At 44.9% G+C, this 17,686-nt stretch overlaps 1 protein-coding gene and 1 long non-coding RNA gene across 2 annotated transcripts; both read left to right on the top strand.

The window, feature by feature from the left end:
• Window positions 1–5,277: 5,277 nt before the first annotated feature.
• On the top strand, window positions 5,278–8,405 carry CD14 (CD14 molecule). The gene is made up of 2 exons (XM_019924549.3): window positions 5,278–5,646; window positions 5,736–8,405. Exons 1-2 carry the CDS (start codon window positions 5,644–5,646, stop codon window positions 6,849–6,851), a joined length of 1,119 nt encoding a protein of 372 aa, XP_019780108.2. The 5' UTR covers window positions 5,278–5,643; the 3' UTR covers window positions 6,852–8,405.
• A 908-nt stretch (window positions 8,406–9,313) lies between these two features.
• LOC141278330 (uncharacterized) lies at window positions 9,314–11,821 on the top strand. Its single transcript, XR_012330886.1, has 2 exons — window positions 9,314–9,551; window positions 10,692–11,821. It is a non-coding gene; the product is annotated as an uncharacterized lncRNA (long non-coding RNA).
• The last annotated feature ends 5,865 nt before the right edge of the window (window positions 11,822–17,686 follow it).

The raw sequence follows: 17,686 nt of genomic DNA, 5'->3' as shown, positions 1-17,686 counted from the left end.
TCCAGTGGGCGGGGCATGACGTGAAGTGAAGGAGGGGCGGGACGGGGCGGGGCGGAGCGAAGGTTAGAGGAGGAGTGGGATCTCTAGACGAACGAATTCCAGATAGCTGCCCCTTCCCTTGGCCTCCGGCTTTTCGGCTTCCGATCTAGTAAAGGAAGTAACCCAACCTCGACCCGGACAGCCCCAGGCCCCTAGCGTCACCTTCCACTCAGCAGACACAACCTACCCACCCCTAACAGATTCTAAACGAACATTCAAAACTACCCCGAGTTCTAGGAAGATGTCGAACGCCATTTCACTAATAACACGGCTCTCAGTGATGAAAGCTGGCTAACCCCTGGAAGTGCATTACCTTATTGAATGTTCGCCATGACAATTATCCTCATTTATCAGGTGAGAAAAAGGAAACAAATTCAATTATGTGTCACTGTTCTGGGTAAAAGTGAACCGCAAGGGCTTCCCTGGTGGCGCAGTGGTTGAGAGTCCACCTGCCGATGCAGAGGACACGGGTTCGTGCCCCGGTCCAGGAGGATCCCACATGCCGCGGAGCGGCTGGGCCCGTGACCATGGCCGCTGAGCCTGCGCTTCCGGAGCCTGTGCTCCGCAACGGGAGAGGCCACAACAGTGAGAGGCCCGCGTACCGCAAAAAAAAAAAAAAAAAGAAAAGAAAGCAAGCTACTACTTAGACAAATGTGCAAGTAAGAACAAATCCAGGAATGGGAACTGTTCTTCAAACCCATTTCCTTCCCTTTAATTTAATTCCACCTCTTGGAGTCAATTGATGAAGTCTTTGATTTCTTCCACAAAACATCTAGTTAAATATCTGCAGACCATCATCCTGTTCTCCATATCTTCTCTTCAGGTCCAGCATCCATCCAGCCTCTGGACAGCCACTTATTGAGCACCATTTATTCATTTAACTTTATTATTATTTTTTTTTTATTTTGGCCGTGCAGCTTGAGGAATCTTAGTTCCCCCACCAGGAATCGAACCCGTGCCCCTTGCAGTGGAAGTGCAGAGCCCTAACCACTGGACCACCAAGGAATTCCCTGAGCACCATTTATTAATGCACCATGCTCTGGCTGGGGATAGGATCTGGGTCTTGTCCCCTTCCTCATGGGGCATGCTGGCTTCTAACACCTACATCTTTCTCCTGGTTGGGAAGATAAGGCAAGTTCCCAGGAAAAATCTGTGCTCTGCCCAGAGTGTCTGCTCAAATAGTTACAGCTGCCCAAGCTGTTTTTTATTTGGGGTTTTTGTTTGTTTGTTTGTTTTTGTTTTTTGCACTTATCTGCCTGGCGATTCTGTTAATCCTGTAAGAAACAGCCCCATGTTCTCTCTACTACAAGGCTAGCTGTTCCTTTCTCTAGAGCTCCTCCAAGTCCTTGTCTCCTCTGTAAGAGTCCTCTTCACTATGGACTGTAGTTCTGCATCTGCATTTGCCTCCCGCACCTACTAGAGTACTTGAGGAACCATGTGATGGTCACATCAGCATCCCAGGGCTTGGCATTTAGCGCTGGCACTTGGTTTAGACAAACGATAGATATTTTTTGAATCAAGATGTTAGTTGGGGACCTTTGCAGAAACATTATTGCCCCTCTTAGCTTGGACCCCTCATGCAGAGTGTCTCCCCTAAGGTGATGGAATTTTTTAACCATTTTTAAAAAATTGAAGTATAGTTAACTTACAATGTTGTGTAGTATATATATTGGGTTGGCCAAAAGGTTCGTTCGTTTTTTTCCGTAAGATGGCTCTAGTAGCACTTAGTTGTCTTTAACTTCATTCAAAATGATTTTGTTAGATTGTATGTGACAGCTGTCATATCAGCATGCATTTTAAAAAAGAGTTATCGAAATTGGTGAATTTTTGTGTAGCCATTTTAATATTGAAGATGGAAGGAAAAAAGCAACATTTTTGGCATATTATGCTTTATTATTTTAGGAAAGGTTAAAAACGCAACCGAAACGCAAAACAAGATTTGAGCAGTGTATGGAGAAGGTGCTGTGACTGATCGAACACGTCAAAAGTGGTGTGCGAAGTTTCATGCTGGAGATTTCTCACTGGACAATGCTCCACAGTCGGGTAAACCAGTTGAAGTTGATAGCGATCAAATCGAGACATTAATTAAAGACAATCAACTTTATACCACGCGGGAGATAGCCGACATACTCAAAATACCCAACTCAAGCGTTGAAAATCATTTGCACCAGCTTGGTTACGTTAATCACTTTGATGTTTGGGTTCCACATAAGTTAAGCGGAGGGAAAAGAAACTTCTTGACCATATTTCCGCATGCAATTCTCTACTTAAACGTAATGAAAACGTTCCATTTTTAAAACAAATTGTGATGGGCGATGAAAAGTGGATACTGTTAGGTGAGCCGACATGGGTTGTGAAAGAATTCACAGAAATATTAACAACGGAAGAAAAGAAAGTTTTTATTCCTCCACTTTCCAAGGGAGGAAAGGGGCCAGACACATAGGGTGGCATTGGCCCCAAAGGGTGGGGTTTGAATCTTTTATTAGGCTTCAAAGGGCAAGATGCAGGAAAAGGAGGTGGGTTCATGTATATTCTGGTCCACAGCAGTACCGGGGCTGGCTGTGTGTCTATAGGATGTGGTTTTTCGGAGAATAGACTTGCAGTCTTCAGTAATTTTCCAGGTCTCGGGTGTCTGAAAGAGACTTAATAGGTGTCCTTGACAGGTATTACTCCATTTTGAATCATGTTAGGTGGGTTTACAGATACTGTACAATAACGTGGAATGGAAGAGATCGTGGGTCAAGCGAAATGAACACCACCAACCACACCAAAGGACGGTCTTCATCCAAAGAAGGTGATGTTGTGTATATGGTGGGATTGGAAGGGAGTCCTCTATTATGAGCTCCTTCCGGGAAACCAAACGATTAATTCCAACAAGTACTGCTCCCAATTAGACCAACTGAAAGCAGCACTCGACAAAAAGCATCCGGAACTAGTCAACAGAAAACGCATAATCTTCCATGAGGATAACGCAAGACCGCATATTTCTTTGATGACCAGACAAAAACTGTTACAGTTTGGCTGGGAAGTTCTGATTCATCCTCCATATTCACCACACATTCACCTTCGGATTTCCATTTATTTCGGTCTTTACAAAATTCTCTTAATGGAAAAAATTTCAGTTCCCTGGAGGAATGTAAAAGGCACCTGGAACAGTTCTTTGCTCAAAAAATAAAAAGTTTTGGGAAGATAGAATTATGAAGTTGCCTGAAAAATGGCAGAAGGTAGTGGAACAAAAGGGTGAATATGTTGTTCATAAAGTTCTTGGTGAAAATGAAAAAATGTGTCTTTTATTTTTACTTAAAAACCAAAGGCACTTTTTGGCCAACCTGGTAGATATATATATTCTTTTTCAGATTCTTTTCCATTATAGGTTATTATAAGATACTGAATATAGTTCGTGTGCTATACAGTAGGTTCTTGTTGTTAAGGTGATGGAATTTCCTGAGGAGCCAGGCTTCAGTGGCCTGAGTCTTCTGAATGCAGAGACTCTGATGAAGAAAATAACAATGAAGGGTTATTGTTACAACCTTAGCCGTAGAGCTGGGATTCCAAGCCTTTTTGTCTGACTGCAGAGTCAGTGTATTTCACACTGAACTATACTCGTATCTTGGTCCTCAGGGATGTCCCAGTGACATGGTCTGGCCTTTAGGCATGGCTTAGGGTATTAGAACATGCCCAACAGGACACACAGGGAGCAGTGTGGTCCAATGGGGCTTCCTTGTTTGGATTGTGGACAGATGGAGCTACTTCTGGAAAAAGGGAAGTGAGAATTCAAATGTTTTTCATGTAGCTCTTTGGCCAGAAATCCAGAAGTTCAGACTTGTGAGGGCTGTTTTAAAAGCATAGCCCTTCTAAAATTGAGGGCAGTCATCAATTAGATCCCTTGAACTGTAACTTGCTTAATAAATAATATCGTGTAACCTGCCTTCACCTATCAAGCTTGCCTTAATTGTTCCTGCAAATTGCATACCCTCATGTAGCTTACACAATATGTCACAAGACTCCTTTAACTGCCCCTCTGTGGATAACACCTCTGACATATGGGTTGCTATAGTAACAGTTCCTTAAGTTGATTTTCAGGAACTTAGAGTCAGCTCTTGCCAGGTTGTGTTCCAGCTGATTAAGACTGCTTGGAACCACTGACCCTCCAACTGGGCCTGTGCGAGTGTTGGATGGATGGCCTTTTGACAACAGAAGGCCAAAACTTCACCCTCAGATCATGCTAATGCCACCACTTTCTGAACATGCATCCCATGAAGAAGGATGTAACTCAGATACACCTGAGCAGAATACTGATTACCTCACCTTTTTCCTGTCCCCAATCACCTTCCCCTGTACCTCCAACCACCCTATACCCTTCACCCATAAATATCCCAAGCCCCTTGCCTTCAGGGAGGTGAATCTGAGACTTGTTCTCCCTGCTCCTCACTTAGATGCCTTGTGAATAAACTCTTTCTCTGCTACAAACCAAAGCATCTCGTCTCAGTGTTTGGCTTACTGCCTGTTGGGCAAACAAACCTGGTTTGGTAACAATTCCCACCCTCTGGGACACTTGCTTTTTTTTCTTAACAAAGCAGTTGAGTTACTAATTAATCCTCATTCAACATAGGTCCAGCTTTTCATTCCTAGGGCATAGGAATTGTCCTGGGGAAAGGGCAGGAGATAGCTAGGTACAAGTGGGAAAATTATATTTAGGAATATCTCATTTCTCAAATTTCAGGGTGGGGAAGTGGAAACTAAGAGAGCGAGGGACTTGGCCAATGTGTCTCTGTTAAACACATAGACTTCTCTACTTTTAAGAAAGCTATCACTTTAAAAAATTGTGAGGGGACTTCCCTGGCGGTCCAGTGGTTAAGACTCTGCTCTTCCAATGCAGGGGGAACGGGTTTGATCCCTGGTCGGGGAACTAAGATGCCACATGTCATGCGGCCAAAAAAAAAAAGCTGTTATTTCTTAATAAACAAATTTAAAGAACAAGTCAGCAAAAAAAAAGGAGGGCGGGGGAGCTATTCCTCAGACCAACTTTCTTCTCTTGAACCTAATTCTAGCCCTTGGAGTCAATAGATGAAGTTTGCAATCTCGTCCACAAAATATCCAGTTAAATACCTTAGGATATTCAGGGAGTTGGACTTGGGTGACAGGAGGTTAACAGTAATTACCAAGACTAGGGAAAATTAAGGAACTACCGGGGTTGAGTCACTGGGCTATAGGCAGGGGACGTGAGAGTCCTGGCCTGAGGCAGTGAGGATCTTCCTTTCCCCATCCCAGACAAGGCTGGGGGCGCCTGAGTCATCAGGGCACTGCCTGAGGCACAGTGCCCTAGACACCTTGCAAGATACTTCCTGTTATGGCTCCTCTCCTGGCAAAATCATTCACTGCAAAATTTCCTGGGACAGCGGATGGGGTGGTTGGGAGGAGGAAATGTGGGGAGTGACAGGGTTCAAAGAGGAGGGAACGGAGTGACATCCCAGGGTTACATAAACTTTCAGAGGCTGCCAGAGGGTAAGGACAGATAAGTTTGTGGAGCCTGGAAGCCGACGAGAGCCGCTGTAAAGGAAAGAAGCCAGGCGGGGAGGCAGAGGTTCTGAGGACCTATCGACCATGGTGAGTGTATGCTCTTGGGGCCGAAGGAGGGCTACTCGGGGAACCTTAGGGACCGGCAGGATCCGCCCTGACCTCCGCTGTCTTCGCAGGTGTTTGTGCCCTGTCTGCTGCTGCTCCTGCTGCCAGTGCTACGTGTGTCTGCGGCCACACCAGAGCCCTGCGAGCTGGACGAAGATGATTTCCGCTGCGTCTGCAACTTCACGGATCCGAAGCCTGACTGGTCTAGCGCCATGCAGTGTATGGTTGCTGTCGAGGTGGAGATCCGTGGCGGCAGCCACAACCTGGAACAGTTTCTAAAGGGCGCCGACGTCGACTCGAAGCAGTACGCTGACACGATCAGGGCTCTGCGCTGGCGGCGGCTCACGTTGGGCGCTGCCCAGGTTCCTGCTCTGCTTCTGGTCGCCCTTCTGCGTGCTCTCGGTTACTCCCGGCTCAAGGAACTGACGTTTGAGGACCTGGAGGTAACCGGCCCGATGCCGCCGCCGCCTCTGGAAGCCACTGGACCTGCGCTCTCCACCCTCAGTCTCCGTAACGTGTCGTGGGCAACAGGAGGTGCCTGGCTCGGCGAACTGCAGCAGTGGCTCAAGCCTGGTCTCAGGGTACTGAACATCGCGCAAGCACACTCGCTTGCCTTTGCCTGCGCACAGCTCCCCACCTTCCAGGCCCTCACCAGCCTAGACCTGTCTGACAATCCTGGACTCGGCGAGCGCGGGCTGATTGCGGCTCTCTGTCCGCACAAGTTCCCGGCCCTCCAAGGTCTAGCGCTACGCAACGCGGGGATGGAGACGCTCAGCAGCGTGTGCGCTGCGCTGGCGGCGGCGAGTGTGCAACCCCACCGACTAGACCTCAGCCACAACTCGCTGCGCGCCACCGCCCCGGGCGCTACCTCGTGTGCCTGGCCCAGCGCACTGAGCTCTCTCAACTTGTCGTTCGCGGGGCTGGAGCAAGTGCCTAAAGGACTGCCGCCCAAGCTCAGCGTGCTTGATCTCAGCTGCAACAGGTTAAGCAGGGCGCCGCGGCCAGACGAGCTGCCCGAGGTAAATAACCTGACACTGGACGGGAATCCCTTTCTGGACCCTGGAGCCCTCGAGTACCAAGAAGACCTGAAGAGCTCCGGTGTGGTCCCAGTCTGTGCACGTTCCGCCTTGACCATGGGGGTGTCAGGAGCCCTGGCACTGCTTCAGGGAGCCGGGGACTTTGCCTAAGGCCCAGTGGAGAAGGGGGAGAGGAATTAATTGGCTCAGATTGTCCTGGCTCTGGGAGAGCCTCGTCAGGACATCTCAACCAACCAACCCTCTGCCCCATCTTCATTAAAATCTTAAACAGCGGGTCCATGACATTCACTCAACAGACATTTACTGGGCACACTGCTGGATAGCGAATCCATTATACTTAAACTTTCTTCATCCTAACTCCCTAGAAACCATACCTGCCCTTACTTAGAAAAGAACTACAGGGGCAGAAAGGGCAGGGAAAAGTCGCCTGTCTAGGGCTGTGTGGCAGAACCAAGGGTTTCTGCCCAATGCGGGCTTTCTGAACAGATTCCTGGCACCTGTTAAAGGATGTTTGAATGGTAAACATGCCTAGGAGGATACAGAATGTTTCCTCTCTGGTACATTTTCCAAGAGTCAGCTTCTCCCTTTCCAAGGTAATAAAACCCAGAGCCATTTGCTTATTTTCACTCTCTTTTTTTCCTCCAACCCCCAGTGAGGAGAGACAGCTATGCCACTTGTTCTACATAAGCTCTGAGTTTTATAATTTCAGGGTTCCTCTCCTGTAGCGTACAGCCCCTCTGCACACACAGGTACACTGGCTTTCGCTGTGTCATGTAATGGGGAGTTTGGGGTTGGGGAACTGATAGAAGATGCTGTCATTTAACAGCCTGTCTCTGAACCAGAGATCTTGTGACTATGTTAGTATATGTGTGTATATTCGTTCTTTGATTTGCAAACAGGATAACACCTTAGACCCTTCACAGCTTCGCAGACCCCTGCACAGGGCAATTAATAGTATACGTCCTCTGAACCACATTATCTCAGCGACCCAGGACATCAGCCAAGCAGCCAAGAGGTACTGTTCCTTCTAAGGGTCCCTTCTTCATTACATCAAGGAGGCAGCCACACCCAGCAGAGATCTAGGTATCTGCCTCCAGGGGGACCTCAAGAGGAGTGGGAGGAGGCATGTAAACATAGCCCTCCAGGCTGCCTCCCTCCAGTGTCCAGAACCACACAGATAGGAATGGAGAATGCAAATTAACATTGATGGGAGAGTTACACAGGTTATCAGACCATGGGCTCAAAGAGTCATAGGGGCAGCTAAATAAACTGCCAATCTATGTGAACCACACTGACTCCATTTTGTCACCTCCATCTTAGGCCCACAGTCTTGCCCCTCCCCTTTCTGCACAACTGAGCTTTAGTCTACTCACAAGGAGTGCACCCAAGCCAGATTACTTTCCTAACAACTTTTACTCTTGCCTTCATGTGATATGAAAACTGGAAGAATGCCTTTTTTGACACAGATGGTTAATGGTCATGAGACCCCCCCCAGGAGGAAAAAGCCCCGGTTCCCTTGGATGCAGATGTGCATCTTACTTGGTAGTCAAATTCTGTTTTTCGCTTTGGTCCCTTTAAATCCAAGGTATCCCCTTCGCAGAGCGCCGCTGTGAATGCCTCTGGATCCTAGCTGTATGTAAGTTCACAATACGCATTATGTAATATGGCTGTATGTCAGTACGCACAATAAACTTCAAAATTGCACTTTATGGAGTTGCCTGCTTTGTTTTTTGGTCTCAAGGTTCTTTCTCAGTTCGGTAGATATTATTCAATATCTCTGCCTCCCAACACTTTTGCATGTGGATAGACAGTTTTCCCAATACCATTTTTTGAAAAGACATTAAATGGTCTTGGCATCCTTGTCGAAAATCATTTGACCATATATGTGAGGTTTTATTTCTGGGCTGTCTATTCAATTCTATTGGTCCATATATCTGTTTTTTTTTTTTGTTTTTTTTTTTTTTTGCGGTACGCGGGCCTCTCTCACTGCTGTGGCCTCTTCCGTTGCGGAGCACAGGCTCCGGACGCGCAGGCTCAGCGGCCATGGCTCACGGGCCCAGCCGCTCCGCGACACGTGGGATGTTCCCGGACCGGGGCACGAACCCGCGTCCTCTGCATCAGCAGGCGGACTCTCAACCACTGCGCCACCAGGGAAGCCCCATATATCTGTTTTTATGCCAGTACCACACTGTTGTGGTTACCGTAGGTTTGTAATAGGTTATGAAATCACGAAGTGTGAGATCTCCAATTTTATTCTTTTTTTCAAGATTGTTTTGGCTCTTTGGGGTCCCTTGAGATTCCATATGAATCTTAGGATGGATTTTTCTATTTCTGCAAAAAATGCCATTAGATTTTGACAGGGATTTAATTAAATCTGTAGCTTGCCTTGGGGAGTGTTGATATCCTAATAATAATTATTTTAATTATTAATAATTATTAATAATAATTAATAATTATTATTTAATTATTAATAATTATTAATAATTATTATCCTAATAATAATAATCGGATCCTTCCGATCCATGAATATGGGATGATTTTCCATTTACTTGTGTCTTCTTTAATTCTTTCAGCAATTTTTGTAGTTTTCATTGTAAGTCTTTCATCTCTTCAGTTAATTTCTAAGTACTTTATTTTATTTTTTGATGCTATTGTAAATGGAATTGTTTTTCTTAATTTCCTTTCCAGACTGTTCATTGTTAGTGCATAGAAACTGCTGGACTGAAACAAATAGACTGCCAGATAGTTCTCCTGCAAAGACAGGTTTCTTTGGGATCAGCAGAGAATTGCAATTCAGGGGTCTGCAACCACGGCGAGCTATCAATACATGCAAGTTTCTGTATGGCAAAGGTAGGAGAACACTTTTATACAGAGGAAAAGGAAGGTGGGAGGGCTCCTTGCCAGTAAAAAAGGAGTCTTTCTTCTTCCTGTTGGGCTCTGCTAAGGTCTCAGGGCATGAAGCAGTCCCTTCTGGTCTCCCAAGTCTATTTAATTGAGGTTTCTGTTTATTTTTTTACAAAACTCACTGGATTTTGTTTGTTGGTTTTGTATGCTTCAACTTTGCTGAATTTGTTTATCAGTTCTAACAGGTTTTTTTGTGTGGAATCTTCAGGATTTTCTACATATAAGATCATGTCATCTGTGAACAAAGACAATTTTACTTCTTCCTTTCCAGTTTGGATGTCTTTTGTTTCTTTTTCCTGCCTAACTTCTTTGGCTAGGATCTCCAGTACTATGTTAAATAGAAGTGACAAAAGTGGGCATCCCTGTCTTGTTCCTGATCTTAGAAAGTTTTGTCTTTCACCATGGAGTATGATTGATGTTACGTTCATAAGATAATCTTCATTAAGATGAGGGAAACAGCATGATTGTATGCAGATAGGAATAAGATATATATATTTTCTCTTTATTCTGGTAAAAAATATATATATATAGTAAAGTTTGCCATTTTAACCATTCTTAAGTGTAAGGTACAGTGGTATTAATTACATTCACAGTATTGTGCAACCATCACCACAATTTCCAGAATTTTTTTGTCACCCCAAGAGAAACTCTGTACCCGTTAAGCAAATACTCTCCACTTCCCTTCCCCTAGAGCCTGGGAACATCTAATCTACTTTCTGTCTCTATGAATTTGCCTATTCTACATATTGAATATAAGTGGGATCATACAGTATTTGTGTCTGGTTTATTTAACTTAGTATAATGTTTTCAAGGTTCATCTATGTTGTAGCATGTGTCAGTACTTCATTGCTTTTTATGGCTGTATGATACGCCATTGTATTATAAACTACATTTTGTTTATTAATTCATCTATCGATGGACAGATTTGGCTATTGTGAATGATGCTACTATGAACATTTTAGTACACAGATCTGTTTATGTACCCCTTTTCAGTTCTTTTGCATATATACCTAGGAGAAGTTTTGCTGGATCATATGGTAATTATATGTTTAATGTTTTGAAGAACCTCCAAACTCTTTTCCACAGCGGCTGCACCATATTACATTCCCATCAGCAATGGATGAGGGTGTGGACTTCCCTGGTGGTGCAGTGGTTAAGAATCTGCCTGCCAGTGCAGGGAACACGGGTTCGAGCCCTGGTCTGGGAAGATCCCACATGCCGCGGAGCAACTAAGCCTGTGCGCCACAACTGCTAACCCTGCCCTCTACAGCCCGCGAGCCACAACTACTGAGCCCCTGTGCCACAATTACTGAAGCTCACGTGCCTAGAGCCCGTGCTCCGCAACAAGAGAAGCCACTGCAATGAGAAGCCCATGCTCCACAATTAAGAGTAGCCCCGGTTTGCCGCAACTAGAGAAAGCCAGAGCGCAGCAACGAAGACCCAACGCAGCCAAAAATACATTAATTAATTTTAAAAAATGTATGAGCGTTCTTATTTATCCACTTTCTCACCAACGGTTTTCTTTTTAATTACGTTACCTCTTTTTATTTTACAATACATTTCAAAAATGCCATGAAAGTTGCCTTAACTGCTCTATAAGACCTGGAATCAAAGAACACTGAGAATTAGAACACACAAACATCAAGCTGTAATACCTACTTGTGCTGAACGATTACTACCAAAAGGATGTCATTTTTTAAATAAGCAGATGTGTGTGAATGCAAAATACAATACAAACTTGTTAAAACAGAACAGTAAACTTTGTTTCAATGGCTATAGAAAGGAGGTGGTTTTGTTTTTTTTCAATGCATCTGGTCTGGCAGCATTATGCATTTAAAGCAATACGTGCCCTGGGGCTTCCCTGGTGGCTCAGTGGTTAAGAATCCGCCTGCCAATGCAAGGGACATGGGTTCGAGCCCTGGCCCGGGAAGATCCCACATGGCACGGAACAACTAAGCCCGGGCACCACAACTACAGAACCTGAGCTCTAGAGCCCATAAGCCACAACTACTGAGCCCACGTGCCACAACTACTGAAGTCTGTGTACCTAGAGCCCATTCTCTGCAACAAGAGAAGCCACTACAATGAGAAGCCTGCCCACCACAAGGAAGAGTAGCCCCCGCTCGCCGCAACTAGAGAAAGCCTGTGCACAGCAACGACGACACAACATAGCCAAAAATAAAAACAAACAAATAAATAAATGTATATTAAAAAAAGCAATACATGCCCTGAAAGTTTGTATTTTCAGTTGTGTGTATCAACTGAATCAGAGCCCATTTTTTTCTTTTTATTAGAGCCATACTAGTGAGTAAGAAGTGGTACCTCATTATGTTTTTGATTTGCATTTCTTTAATGACCAAGGATTTTGAGCATCTTTTCACATGCTTGTTGGCCATTCGTATAGCTTCTTTGGAGAACTATCTATTCAAATTTTTTTTCCTAGTTATTAATTGTTGTTTGTCTTTTTGCATTTCACTAATGTATAATGACATTGAGCATCTTTTTATGCACTGTGTATATGTTCTTTGGAGAAATGGCTATTCAAGTCTTTCCCTCATTTTTTACTTGAGTTGTTTGTCTTTTTGTTGCTGAGTTGTAGGAGCTCTCTATATATCCTGGATAGTAGATCATCATCAGGTATATAATTTGCAAATATTTTCTCCCATGTTGTAGGCTGCCTTTTCATATTTTTGATAATGTCTTTTGATGCACAAAAGTTTTTAACTTTGATGAAATTCAGTTTATCATGTTTTCTTCTGTTGTGCTTGCTTTTGGTATCATATCTAAGAACTCATTGCCAGATTAAAGGCCATGAGGATTAGTTTCTGTATTTTCTTCTATGAGTTTTATAGTTTTAGCTCTTAAGTTTGGGAAATTGATCGATTTGAGTTAATTTTTGTATATGGTCTGAGGTAAGGGTCCAACTCCATTCATCGGTATCTGGATGTCCAGGTGTCCCAGTGCCATTAGTTAAAAAGATTAATCTTTCCTCATTGAATGTTCTTGATGTCCTTGTCAAATCAGCTGTCCATAGAAACATGAGTTTATTTCTGGACCCTTACTGCTCTGCTCTCTCACAGATCTCTATGTTTGTTCTTATGCCAGTACCACAGTGTCTTGGTTACTATAGCTTCACAATAAGTTTTGAAATCAGGAAGTGTGAGTCCTCCAACTTTGTTCTTCTTTTATAAGATTGTTCTGACTATTCAGCATCTGTTGAAATCCGTATGAACTTTAGAAGGAGGAACAGAAGCTGAGAGTGAAGGAACGAATAAATAGGTTATGCAATGAAGGAAATCCAGTATTACAACAAATGCTTCAAAAGAGGCTCAGAGAAAAAGATGGTATGTCCCTTAGTTCAGTTATACCAGATGTCTCAGGGTGAAACCATCTAATCCTGAGACCACTTTTGCTTTGGAACCTGATGAGATATAGGAGAAGACTGCAAACCTGGGTGGCCTTGCCGTGGGAGACGTTTTGATCGTAAATTATAATGATGGACTGAACTAATTACTCTTATTTTTCATGTAACAGCTACACAACGAGATATAACACTGGCATTGTTGGTAAGACTACAGTATTAATATTGATAGTCAAATGTATGGGAAAATACAAGCCTCCTATGCCTACCCCACACTGATTCCTCCAGATGTTAGGCATATTCATCTTGTTACTATTGCTCTACCTGTTATATAGACGTACACCAAATGTAGATGATTAGACAGGTATGATTCTTTTGGCTATAAGGGATCCTTGGTGAAAAACCAGAGAGTGGCTTGTGATATAACAAAGAACTTATCTGGCCTTTGTCTTCGGTTACTGGCACAAAGCTTCAAAAACCTTTGGAATTTCCGGAGCAATAGGAGTCTCTCTGTTATACTAATGAGGTGACTTCTGGCAGGGCTCCTAGGTAGCTCTAGGATGGAAGAGGTTACTCACTAGAAATAAACAACCATGCAGGGACTTCCCTGGTGGTCCGGTCCTTAAGACTCTGTGCTTCCACTGCAGGGGGCACAGTTTTGATCCCCGGCCATGGAACTAAGATCTTGCATGCCACGCAGCACGGTCAAAAAAAGAAAAACCATGCAGATTGAAGGGCTGGAGTTGAATTCAATCACATAGCCTATGATTTAATTAATCATGCCTACATAATGAAATCTCATCGAAAAATGCTGGACAATGAGGCTCAGGGAGCTTCCTGGTTGGTGAACACACTGATGTACTGGGAAGGCATACCCTCACTCCACAGGAACAGGAGCTCCTGCCACTCAGGACCCTTCCAGACCTTGCCCTACATAACTCTTCTGTTGGAAGCCATCCTGGAGTCCCTGCGCCATGACAAAGTCATGATGCAATCAAAGGCAGGACTGCAAAGCAGCACTGTGCCAGGACGGCGGACTACATCTCTATTGATTTGTTTGGTTGTGTTAAGCTTATATATGGAAACAGCACTAGGGGGATTTGCGCCCAGGGTTAGGAAAATGAGAAAAACTACTACCCCCTGCTACTAGTATTACCACAAAATGGAAAGTACCTATTCCGGCCCCAGGAAACTGGGAACGCAATACACAATCTGGAAATATAGGGATGTTCCTATGGAAAACACCCCCAATTGAACAACTGTGGCCCTACGAAGGGGTTGTTGATGATTTTGGTTTTATCTGGGTCCACTATAAAGAAAGGTTAATACTCTGGCAACAATTGCCGGATGATAAACAGGAGCGTAGGAGGTATTGTGAGTGCTACTAGTGGAGTCAGCAACACAGGAACTGTAGGATATATTGTAAATATTTTCAAGGCACTATTCAAAACACTTGCCCATGCAGAAAGAACACGAAGACTGCACTTCTGTGATAAAGACTTACATAATAGCTTGGCTTAACTACTAGAAAATAACCTGCAACTAATGAGAACTTGGGGAAATATCTTGATAGCACATCTAGAAACTACAGACAATTCTAAGGTAATCTTTTTTTTTTTTTTTTTTGCGGTATGCGGGCCTTTCACTGTTGTGGCCTCTCGCATTGCGGAGCACAGGCTCCGGACGCGCAGGCTCAGTGGCCATGGCTCACGGGCCCAGCCGCTCCGCGGCATGTGGGATCTTCCCGGACCGGGGCACGAACCTGTGACCCCTGCATCAGCAGGCGGACTCTCAACCACTGCGCCACCAGGGAAGCCCTAAGGTAATCTTTTGAGGAAATCTTGTGGTCAAGGGTTTGAGGCCTAAGGCTAGACTATATTATGATAATTATGTTTTGATTATGTAAACCAAAAATATATAAGCTTGCTGAATAACAATAAAGTATGCTACTATCTGCCTGACTCCAGAGACAGTGTCAGTCTCGTTCTTTCTCCGTCGCTGACTCTGTTCCTCCCTCAGGTACTCCTGGACTCGTTGGAGCTGGACTCCAACACTCTTCATCTGATTGTTCACTTGCATGCTTTATAATTAAAAAAAGGTAATCATAAATAGAGCACTTTCCCGAGTTCTGTGAGTCATTCTAGTGAATTATTGAACCTGAGGGTTGGTTGTGGGAACCCAGGAATCTGTAGCCAAGTCAGGCAGTACTACAAGTAACCTGGGGATCCCACTTGTGGCTGGAACCTGAAATAAGGGGTCTTATTGAGAACCTTGCATTTTAACTTGTGGGATCTGGCGCTAACTCCAAGTAGTTAGTGTCACCTACAAATTGGCGCTTGCCATCTACCTCTACAAGGATCAAATTATGAGCTGCTGCAACTGCTGACCTTCAACACCCCCTGAAAGGAGTTCAGGGTGGAGATGAGGAATGAGGCGCTCTGTGCTCTAGGAAAAACTGGCAAAACAGGTCTTCAGATACATATTTTCAGGAGACAATTTTATGAGTCCAACTGTTGCATCTCCTTGTACCTAGAAAAGCACTAAAATCATACCTCATGGTGACACCTGCTCCTGGTAACTAGCAGTAACCTTCACGACACTAGCAGAAACCTCCTGCAAAGGAATATGTGCTTCATTGCACGTATTCCCCCGGCACCAAAATCACATATATACTGAACTTCCCCCGCTACCTCTTTGGAGCAGCTTCTCAGAGCAATCTGAAATGCTGTCTACTGGACTATAGTCCTAATTTTACCCCAAATAAAACTTAACTCACAATTCACAGGTTGTGCTTTTTTTTTCAGTCGACATTAGTATCAGAATTGGATTGAAATGTAGGACGCCCAGTCAGTGTTAGAGAATTGGTGTCAGATACAGTAACTATAATGCTTTTTTGGGTTCTGTAAGTCATTCCAGCAAATTATGGAAGCTGCAGGAGTAGCGGGTATACCTGGGAGTGTAGATAGCTAGCCAAAGTGAGGACCCCTGAGCTTGAGACTAGCGTCTGAATTTAGGGTAGTCTTATTGCAACTGTGCTCTTACCTGTGAAGTCTGGCCAAACTCTGGGTAGTTGGTGACAGAAGTAATTTCATCCTACATGGAACATTATTCAGCCACAGAAACAAAAGAAGTACTGATACATGCTACATCATGGATGAACCTTGGAAAACAAGAAAAAAGCCAGTCACAGAAAGAACACATATTATGTGAGTCCACTTATATGAAATGTCCAGAATAGGCAAATCTATAGAGGCAGAGAGTAGATGAGTGGTTGTTTAAGGGTCAGGATAGGGTGGGGGTTAGGGAGGTTATAGTAAAGGAAAGCAAGTTTCTTTATAAAGTGATGGAAACGTTCTAAAATTAACCGTAGTAAGAGTTACACATATCTGAAAACGTACTAAAAACCATTGAATAATACACTTTAAGTGGGTGAATTGTATGGTATATGAATTATATCTCAACAAAGCTGTCAGTTTTTAAAAAGGTAGTTATCTTTTATAAATACATACTGAAATAGCTATATGTGAAATATAAGGTGTGTGGGATTTGCTTCAAAAGAATCCACTGGCGGCTTCCCTGGTGGCGCAGTCGTTGAGACTCCGCCTGCCGATGCAGGGGACGCGGGTTCACGCCCCGGTCCGGGAAGATCCCACATGCCACAGAGCGGCTGGGCCCGTGAGCCATGGCCGCTGAGCTTGCGCGTCCGGAGCCTGTGCTCCGCAACGGGAGAGGCCACAACAGTGAGAGGCCCGCGTACCGCAAAAAAAAAAAAAAAAAAAAAAAGAATCCACTGGGGTGGAAGGGGGAACAGAAGGAATAAGACCAGCCATAAGTTGATAACTGCTGAAGCTGAGTGCCTGGAAGCTCATTAAACTCTTCTCTCCACAGTTATATATGTCTGAAATTTTTCATAAGAGGAAAAAAAGAAAAATTCCATGCAACAGTCTGGCTCACTCAGAAAAGAGAGGTCTGTCACCTCCTATGGTAAGTTATTGTTTAGAGGCCCCACCCAGAGCCCTCAGATCAGGGTGATGAATTATTGAGGGGAATCTGAGAGGCACAGAAGCCATGGAGTGCGGAGAGGCGATGAGCACAGGGGCTGCTTTGGGCTGGGGCAGCTCAGCCCCTTCAGTCCTCACTGACAACCCACAGACCAGGCTGGCCGTGGTGGTGGAAGTAGAGCGAAGGAGAAGATCTGGTAAGAAGCCTCCACACGTTCATCTCAGAGGTAACACAGCCTGGGAGAGCCTCTTGGGAGAGGGGGAGGGTGAGGCCATCTCACATTAGGAAACTCAGGCAAAGGTTGAGGGCAGGACTCAGGAGTCCTGAGAGTTCAGTTTCCCCCATGAGAGCTGATATGAAGCCCACCTGTCTCAGGCCCCGAGGAGACCTGTTGCCCCACGCTCCTCCTGGAGGGGCCCAAGAGCATCCGCCTGTGTCAGCGTGGGATTCCGGAGAGTCAGGTAGAGATGGGATGGGCTGGGATGGGGTGTGGGTAAGTCCAGGGAAGATGGGAGTGACACTGTTGACTCCAGTTCTGCTCACAGGAACAATGCATCACCTTTGACAGAGTCCTGGGTTCTGATGCTCCTCAGGTAGGGGGGTCTGGTAGGGCGATGGGAGGAGGGTCAGAGCACTCAGGACCCTTGATCCTGGAGTGCTGAGTGCTTCCCAAGCTCTCTGGTCAGGGCAGGCTGGGCAGGCACCTGAGTCGGAGATG

The sequence above is a fragment of the Tursiops truncatus genome, chromosome 3, assembly GCF_011762595.2.
Source record: "Tursiops truncatus isolate mTurTru1 chromosome 3, mTurTru1.mat.Y, whole genome shotgun sequence".
Taxonomy (NCBI): domain Eukaryota; kingdom Metazoa; phylum Chordata; class Mammalia; order Artiodactyla; family Delphinidae; genus Tursiops; species Tursiops truncatus.
Note: the sequence above shows the minus strand (reverse complement) of the source record. Positions and strands in the feature narration are given on the sequence as shown.